The sequence below is a fragment of the Plectropomus leopardus genome, chromosome 1, assembly GCF_026936395.1.
Source record: "Plectropomus leopardus strain MGB_pleo_1.0 chromosome 1, ASM2693639v1, whole genome shotgun sequence".
In the NCBI taxonomy this organism is placed as follows: Eukaryota; Metazoa; Chordata; class Actinopteri; order Perciformes; family Serranidae; genus Plectropomus; species Plectropomus leopardus.
Window position 1 is genome coordinate 25,910,118 of NC_142176.1, and position 9,822 is coordinate 25,919,939.

General features: G+C 36.3%; 1 protein-coding gene across 1 annotated transcript; it reads right to left on the reverse strand.

Annotated features, from left to right (window-relative positions):
* Window positions 1-463: 463 nt before the first annotated feature.
* On the reverse strand, window positions 464-7,121 carry prrg4 (proline rich Gla (G-carboxyglutamic acid) 4 (transmembrane)). The gene is made up of 7 exons (XM_042487717.2): window positions 6,787-7,121; window positions 6,549-6,656; window positions 5,145-5,308; window positions 5,020-5,047; window positions 3,423-3,555; window positions 1,829-2,023; window positions 464-1,698 (listed from the first exon to the last, which is right to left on the reverse strand). The coding sequence occupies exons 2-7, from the start codon at window positions 6,640-6,642 to the stop codon at window positions 1,671-1,673; spliced, it is 642 nt and encodes a 213-aa protein (XP_042343651.2). The 5' UTR covers window positions 6,643-6,656; window positions 6,787-7,121; the 3' UTR covers window positions 464-1,670.
* Between the last annotated feature and the right edge of the window lie 2,701 nt (window positions 7,122-9,822).

Here is a 9,822-nt window from a genome sequence, read left to right on the forward strand (position 1 = left end):
AGGCAATAGGGCCCAACTGCAATGTATTCACAAAGGATGTAAAACAGTGCACTTTATTTGTTTTGTAAAAATCCAAATGCTTTGAAAATTAGACCAGTATTTCTAATCTTATTATGAAACATTCTGTCAAAAGGTATCTCATAATGAGCCCTTAATACAACAGCCTGCAGCCAATTCATTTAGTCTATGGTCTTTGAATGAGAACTTTACATTAAGTACAACAGATGTGTTAAAATCTGATTGACAGTGACACTCAATAATGATAGATTTGTTCTCAAGTCTTTATGCTTTACTGTACTCAACTGCAGTCTTCCTGTTTGTGTTTCTAAAGAATATAGATTAATTATTATGATTATTACTATCAAAGCTGATAGTATCGACACAAAGTTTCAAAGTGTGAATAAGTACAGAGCTATCTTGAACACGTGCACACAATATAACACAAAAGAAAGATGAGACAAAATAATTAAAATATCTATTTTATTCAAAACATCTACAAAAGATTTTCAAGTAGTTATGTTTCAGATCAGCTTAAACACAGCAACTCCTCAAATTCTCATAATGTCACAATGACACTGTAATGGCAATTTACAGGGACTTAAAAACTTTTTAACCCTTGTATTTCTGCATCATCTCATTAGACTGGAACATCAGCATCCAACAACCTCGTATAATGCTCGCTGAGTGAATTTCTTTGTTTTGGACATGTTGGACAAACTGTTGAGTTACATCTCATCAGTTGAAATATGTCAAAGCTGTCATATTAATCACCGCTATAATTTGTTTTGTAGAAGTTCAAAATGTTCTGCTGTGTTAATGTGAAGTACTGAAAATCTACCTTTGAAGAGCTTCCGCCTCCACCTATTTGTAGTACATATAATAATTAACCACAATGAATACACTGAACGTAAACATGACTTCATATTAGAAAAGCATTCTCATTTTTGATGACTTAACCATACTGTTCCTGACACAGAAGCAAGAAAACCTGTACATTTTAAGGTGGTAAAGATGATGATATACAGATGAAAATATAAAGTGAATCTTAACAAAGCAAGCTGGTAGACCAGTACACCAAAAAACACTTGTACTATCCTTGAAAGCATAACCTGTATGGCAATATATAATACCATCGTGCCATTGATATCAGTTCTGCTGTTATTATTTTTCCTTCTGACGGGGGGGGACAGGAAGCTGTATGACTACACAATCAGTCTGTCTCTCCTCAATTAATACTTGTTGTGTAATGAAACGTAATCATAATTTTATTCTCAGCCCTTCTACACATGCTGTGTCTAAAGCAACTCTCCTCAGGAGCCTAATAATGCAAGCAATTTAAATCTCTCAGCTCCAACACATTATTGATTCTTCATTTTCATTAAGACAAAAAGCAGCAAACTGTGTAAAGGCTTATTCAGCACAGGCTTGAGGTTATGTTACAAAGCATAAAATCACATAGGGGAAAAACAGTTACAGTAGTAGAAGCTACGCAAAACTGCATTTAGGCACTTGTTTAGTATTAGTGGAGAAAGATAATCAGAGCAATAAACTGAAGACAAAAGAAAGTGTTTTGAATCTTGTGATGATGAACGCTAAGCAGAGCAGCACAATGTAAATGTAAAGTGTCTGCTTAATGTTCACAGACATGCAGAGGTGATGTCCTGATGATACTACCGCCGAATACTTCCAGGTCGTGAGCTAAAACCAAAAATAAGAGATGTTATACAAATATGTTTGAGTGTGCTTCCTGTGACAACATTATGAACTGTGTGCAAGAAAAACTTGAAAAGTGAGTTATGACATAGCTGTGAATGCATATGAGGCATACCCTGGATAGGGTGGAGGTGGGGCGTCATGCGGCCCACTTTTTGCGATTGCCTGCTCATAGGAAGGCAGCCCGGGGGGGTCTATTTCCTGCATGGAAGGTGGGGGTACAGGTGGGTGCACAGGTTGTAAGGACACCTCCTCGAGCCGTCGCATTATTAGAGAAGCATTACTCCTCCTTGGTCGCACCCGGATGGAGCTACAGGAGGAGTGTACACATACATGTCATTCATATGTGGCCAACTTAATGCCTTTAAGTTTAAGGTGGAACTTTACTCGTCTTATATGATAAATTGCATTTGAGAAGACGCAGTAACATAGTTTCAAAAGAGCTTAAAGGAACAGTGTGTAAGAGTTAGAGGGGTTTAGTGGCATCCAGCAGTGAGGATTACAGACTGTAACAAGCTAAAACTTCTGCTTAGATTGCCTTCAGTGTTCATTGTTCAGGAAGTTTTTACTAAGAGCCAAATTATCCACAGAGGTCTCTTGCTCTCCAAAATATACAGTTCCGGTGATTTAAACTGATTAAACACTGAATGAAGCAGTTTCCTGTTACAAATCAGTGTTTCTCCAAAGCTGTTTGGCTCATCGGAGACGGGCCGCCAGCCTCACACATGCTAATATGTGCTAGCTTTTTGTCTCTGATAACTTAAGACCCAGATATTAAGGAGGTTTTTACTTGGAGCTGAATTATCTGCAGAGGTCTCCTCCTCTCCAAAACAAACAGACCCAGTGATTCAGACAGTTGAAAACACCAAATAAAGCAATTTCATGTTTAAAAAAAACCAGACCAGGAGGGTCTGCAAACTACAACGGCCAATGCCAAAAAGTGACTGGCCCTATCTAGAACAGTGTTTGGTTTGTCCTTTCTGGGCTACTGTGGAAACATGGCGACATGTAGAGACAAGGCCCACACCCTATATAGATATAAACTGTTTATTAAACATAATAAAATGGCAATTCTTAGTTAACAAAAAGACAACAACACCAAAGAACAAATAGTAAATAAAATAGATTCCATTTATGTCAAGATATCCCCCTAAATCCTACACACTGGACCTTTAAATAATGAATCGATTCATTAAAAAAATATAATTTCATGTCTATTTTCAAGCAAAAATACTAAACACTGACTGGCTCCATACTCAGTAATGTGAGTACTGATGCTTTTCTTTGTGTAATAGTAATCTGAGTATCTTTGAGTTTTGTCAGACAAAAGCAATTCGATTATACCAAACATTTTCCACTAAATTAATTGAAAAACAAGTAATAAAGAAAATAATAATACTTGATTGGTAAGGAAATTAATACTTAGTTGTAGCCATAGACTAATTATAAACATACAGTCTACAGTTGCAGCCCTCAACAGGTAAGAACAATAGATACTAAACTAGAGCAATTATACTTCAAAACTATGAGTTGCAGTTGTCAGCATATAAAAATGCCCAAACCTCATTTGAAAATGTAAGCTGAGCTTATAGGGGAAACAGTTTGTACCAGTGTCTAAAGCCTCGGGGATACTGAGCTAAAATATTGAGATGAAATCGTGCAGGAATAATGTAGCTACCTTTGTTAGAAATACAGACCCTATCACTTACTTTGCATGGCCGTCCTTGCATTTTCCTTGACAGAAATACCAGACCAGGAGACCGACGATAACGATGGCCACTCCACCAGCTATCAGTCCCACCAAGAGAGACGTCACATCGACCCGAGAGCGCTTGTCTCTATCTGCGGATCATCATAGACCACAGTGAGTAACTGGACAGCAGGAGTCCTACTAAGTAACAAGCTACATATCACAGGGTGGTTGCTCTGGTTCAGCTGATACTGATTCTGTGGTTTGAATGCAAAAGTGTTGAATTGTTAGATTTTATAGCAGCAGACATAAAGTTATCACGTCTTTTCAGGATTCAGTCCACATCACTGATGCAAAACAAACCAGAGTTGACTCACAATTGGAATTTGAGCAACAGGTCGCATACCTAACAATAATTTCAAAGCTACTGTGCTCAGTGAGACAAGTAGTGAAACTGGTTTTGAAAGCACTAGAACATTACTGTATTTGCTAAAGGCAAGACACAAGTGTTCCTTAACAACACATTGCCTAAACCACTGGGTCCCAACCTGGGGGTCCCAACACCATTAGGGGGCTCCCAAAGTTTCACTGGGGGTCCTGAGGCTTTTTTTTTTTAGTTTAAGGGATGTGAGGGGGCTTACATCTCATTCATTTCTGCAAAGAAAACTACATTTTTGAATGTTTAGATTATTATTCAAGAAATAAACTTTATAAAAAATCTCACAGGATAAGGGTGCCATGAAGACCTGAACAGCCGCTGTAATCACAGAGCCTTTACTCTGCTAAAGTCTTATCTTGCTTTTAAAAAGGTACAATATATAGAACATTAGCCAAGAGTCGGGGTTTAGATAACACTGAATTTGTAAATAGAATATGCCTATTAAGTGTGTATGGTGCAGGGCTATATAACAAAAACACTGTATCATGTATTCTGTATGTATTATTTAAGATTCTGGCAGTTTCACAGTATGTGTAGTATTTTTTCCCCCGTTTATATAGGTTTATAGTGACTTATTCTACTGTAGGGTGTTCATAAAATATATTATATTTATATAAGTACATGTATATTTTTTAATATACTACTGAGGGACATGATTATCTAAATCCATGGTTCAATTGGACTTTTGATTTTAAGGTCAAGGCTCAATTAGATTTTGGATTTAAACTTTTTTTCAGTACTTATAGTAATGCCATTATGTATGATTGTTAAATATTAAAATATAATACAGTACAGTACAGAGAACTGTGTAAGCAGTTCCTAAAACTGCAATGAAAACTCATCTCTGATGCAAAATTCACAAGAAATGGTCTGCTAAATTCATCCAAATTGCTCCTTTTACACTAACTTTCTGCAATTATTGTGCCTACTTTTTGGATAACTTGCAGTTTTTCAGTTGTTTTGTACTATTATTGTTACGAATTGAATATAATAAGAAATATCCATAAAATATGTCACTAAGTCAGAGGTTGTCATTTTATAAAATAATAGAAAAGGGGGGTTTGTATAAAAGTTGGGAATTCCCTGGCCTACACCATTTTGCATGTTATATTTGATATCAAAAAATTAAAATGATGTGATGAACAAATGGGTGTATGCATCTGTCTGTTTTTCTTACCTGCTTTGTATTTCTTCCAAAAATCATCCTGCAAAACAAAGCATTGTTAGTCTGAACTCTGCTGTCATTATGCTCATGAAATGACCTCAGTGAGAACATCATCCCACTGAACATGACCACTTAACTGTAGCCGGGACGTTTTCAAAGACCTCCCTTGCTTCTTCATAATTGCAGACTTCTTCATAGCACTCCCGCTCCAGATTTCCAGGGACGAAAATCTCAAAGTCAAACCGGTTGAACAGCAGATGGCGACCCAGGAACAAATTGGCGTTCCCCTCATCTACAAACACTGGTATGTGTGTCCAAACAGTTGAAATGATTTACAACATAACTGACAGATCTAAATGTTTTTACCCTTAAATAGACAGGCACATATAAATATATTGGAAAATTAGTTAATTGCTATTTTCTAATGTATCTAGGCTAAAATAATAGAATTTCAGGATTTTTTTTTTTTTTTTCAAAATATGACCTTTAGTTTCAAAATTACAGTTTCTATTTCCCGAGATACATTGCCCATTTAGGGTATAAATTCAGCACTTTCCCCTTTATTGAATAATTCATTTGCCAACTTTTGAAACATTTTATAAGCAATGAATTAGCTACTCTCTGTCATGTTTTGCATACAAATTGTTATTTACATACAGTTTGTCTTGATAGCTCGAAACAAATCTAATCTTTGAATAAATAACCATTAACATTTAGCAACAAAACATTTATCTCCTGTTTTTATCCTCACTGTGGTGAAGTGGAGAATTTATCATGTGCAGTGGCCCAAATTGATGTAGCAGCCTCAAAATCTGATGAACCATCAAGTAGCAAAACAGTAAGAATAAAAAATAAATAGTAGGGGTTGACATGGGTCGGCCTGGGCGATTATTAAGGCTGATATATGGTATTTTGTCAACTATCTGTATCTGAGTTTTTTTAAATATTCTTCAATAAAATAAATTCATTAAAAAGTGCAGAGAAAGTGTCAGCATAGGAGGAACTTTTACTTTGTAAAACATCAGAGAGCTATTTTTATTTATTCATTTTTTTAAAAAAAATTTCACTTGACTTTAAAAAAAAGTTGCTGGGAACTTGCTGCATATGATGTTGAACATTTCAGTGCTGATTTAACATTTGATAAAGGCATTTAAACAAAATGTTTGTATTGGAGTTTGTTATATTACAACTTCTAAATATTGTCAGAAAGATTTCCATTTTTATTGTAAATACATATCAATTCAAAATATCAGTTATCTGTCTCATTAACTACTAATAGTGTGAATCGGTAGCAGCTGAAAAACCAATATTGATCGACCCCTAATGAGTACAATCAATATTTCACACACTTGTATTATCAATCATCTGTAAAGAATAGGCTTAAAAACATAAGTATATCTGTAAGTGATTATTGCTGATTTTATTCCTCTAATCTTATTTTGAATTTGTCTGTCACATGACTGTATGTCCCAGGACACAGGAACCACTTAAGAGTAAAGTGGATTGATTTGCAATTCCCCTGTAATATAATGTAATCTCACCTTCTTGGTCTTCAACTGTCGACAGTAACCTCCTCATACAGGCCAGATCTCCATATGACAGGAGTTGCAGGAGTAAACACAGATGAAACAACATGGTCTCACATGCACCTGCGCGCGGATAGCAGGTGGGGCATTAATAGGCAGAACAGAGGGCAGAGTACCATCCACAACACACCCAGCTTCATGTACACCTTTCTGTAACCAACCAGCGACAGATTCTACTTGTATTGTACTTTACCTATGATGAAAACAGGCACATACTGACGGGCAGAGTTCAACAACAACACAGTGAAAGACAGCGAGGAGTGGTAGGTACGTGTCCCAGCCCGGCGCTGATAAGATGAATCAGGAAACGATCAGCGGTGGTCACAAACAACAGCTGAATTTAACAACCTTCTTTCAAAGAGTTTAACTCGGCTCATCCTTCATGTGCGGAATAAAGTAAACTATAGCTGTGGTGGTGCTTGAAAAGCCCAGGAAACTTCCGGTAGGTTAAAAAAAAAAAGAAGAAAAGTTTAGTTTACTCCCAACAGATGTTGCCTCAGCGTCTCCTCAAGTACCTGCGCAGACTCAACCAATCGATCACGTTTACCTGGATAATAAGTTGTGTGAATAAAAAGTGGCCGCTAGATGGCGGCTGAAACCACGAGAGTGAAAGTACTTTCAGCAAGTATTTCACACCAAAGTATAAAATAGGATTTCACATGCATCATCTGACTTCACACTCTGAGTCAAATGCCACAACTGCACTCCTCCCAATGACTAAGCATTGTGAGGCCCTCAGGAGCAGCACGCAATGCCTTGCTGTGTATTTTTATATTCATATTTTGTTTATTTGCTCATTTCAGTGTGTATTTTCCAATACAATGACAAAAACCCATGATGCACTTTTCTTCTCACAATACTTCTTCACGATCCTTGAACAAACAGTAGCAGGATGAAGAAAAACATATAGTACCTGTCCCTGTCTTACTAATAACAGTAGCTATTGTAGATACAGATACAAAAGGCCAACCTTTCTTTATTCACCTTTCTTTAAAAAAAACCCCATATATTTAGCAATAACAATAGAAATAACCAATTACAGTCATCTTAATATTATTGTTAATCAGAGTGTCACATTATTTGTTCATTTTACCTTCTTTTAAATTGAATATTTGAGCTTCATTTGAAGTCCATATCTAGAGAATTCCAGTTTGACTCCATATACTGAAACACACATTTGCTTCAATGTAGTGCGACCATACTGACTTTGAACTAACTTTAAATTAAACTTTCTTCACCCACAAAATGACCATTTTTAAATAAAGTTGTCATGCCACGTTACTTTAGTTTTCTTGCATTCCTTCAGACAATTGTGAACACAGGATATTGATTTTTTTTTTTTTTGACTGATTTGGGACCACGTTTAACAACAGCAAAACTATATCAAAACATCAGTGCTCAAACTCTTATACAACTGGTGCAGTATAATCAAAGCTGCATTTGTCCTGTTGTGGGGTCAGTATTCACACGCATTTTTACAAACATATGCATCTGCAAAATATGTCTTGATAAAATGTTGTTGTTACACATAGTCCCTAACCAATCAATAATCAATATATTCTCCATTTTCCCTGGAGGCATACGAGACAAAAACAATGTTTTTTTTTCCCACAAATTCAATGTAACATGCATGACTAATTGATAAACAAATGGTCACTTTTTGGGTGAAGTATTCCTTTGAGCTGTTGAAATAAAAAAAAGCTCTTGGAAAGCAGCTACATATCTAAAATGTAAATGTAGATATATTTCTTTTTTCCTAACACAACAAAACAAACAGTAATAACACAAGTAATATGAAATCTTGCTTATACTGAATGCTTATTAAACACACTTTCTCTCTTTCCATATTGCATAGTACTAAATGCTAAACAATTAACACACTTAAACACTCATTTTAAAAGGGGCTACCATGCAGTAGATAAAGAATAGTAGTAGGCCTTCACCCTATTAAATGTAGGTGACATACTTACATTTTTCTTAAATTATTATTTTAGAGGCTGTCTTGATGGTTTTATGGCTTGTGTTTTATAATGTAACCTCGGGGTGATCTTCCCGACTAAGATTTATTAGGTTTAAAAGAGACATCTTACTTTCATGACACTTAAAACTTAAAGGGTCATTCAGTCTCAGTATCAAGTGTGGTATCTTCACCTCTAGTGGGTAGGGGCAAATTACTGTTGTAACACAATGCTAGCTTTTGGGAACTTTGCATCAAGATGTTTAAAAACAATAAACCTCCTCTCAAGATCTCTCAGTAGCTTGGGAGCTGGTGAATACATCGCTATGTGCAGGCCATGTGTGGGACAATGTTGTGTCATGGGCTCCTGAGTCATTTTGACAGAAAAAGCCATCTAAATTAAAAACACACTTAGTCTGACATTTTCCACCACAAAGAATGGTGACTATAGCAACTTTAGAGACACAACAGACAGCAAAACATGCAGCAACACAGTGAAGATAAAGTTTCCCATTCTGCCCGGCAACAGTGTTTATGTTTCACACTCTCCATGTAAATACACATATCTGTCTCTGAGCCTCAGGGCCTCTTGGTCGCTGTTTATGTAGAGCAGAGATAGGATGCTATTGAACATTATCTGACTGACTACTGGATGGTGCTAACTGAAGGGCAGTGAGAGCCCATCGCTTGTACTTGGCTACATCTCTGGATACCATCAGGGTCTTAGATTTATCCAGACAAATGTTTTTACGAAGAAAATGCATGACGAAAATGAGACATTCCAGACTTCATCTAGTGTATGATGTCAGATGATGTTGCCACCTTACAACACGTACTGCCGTATCACCGTTATAATGACTAACAGTGTCTCACTGCTTGGGAATCCATGTGGTGCTACATTAGTTTACATGAGGAGGTTTGTTCTCATGCACAGTAAATTGAATAGTATGTAAACCCTGCTAACATCTCAGTCATCTAAAATTGGAAAAGGGGCCCCAATTAAATCATAAAAGTGACCATTTTCCATAGCTGTAAAACAAATGAAATTAAAAAGCACAATATATCCCTCTGAGAGGTATTGGAGTGAAACTGTAAATTAGAAGAAAATAGGAATACTCATGAAAAAATAAGTTACTCAAAATTTAAATATGGTACTGAAGTAAATGTACTTAGTTACTTTCCACATCTGCCTATAAGCTGAGCTGCATGCGCAAAAGAGGTAAAACAGCTCAGTTTCCAACTCGAACATCAATTTTTTGCTGTTCCATCACT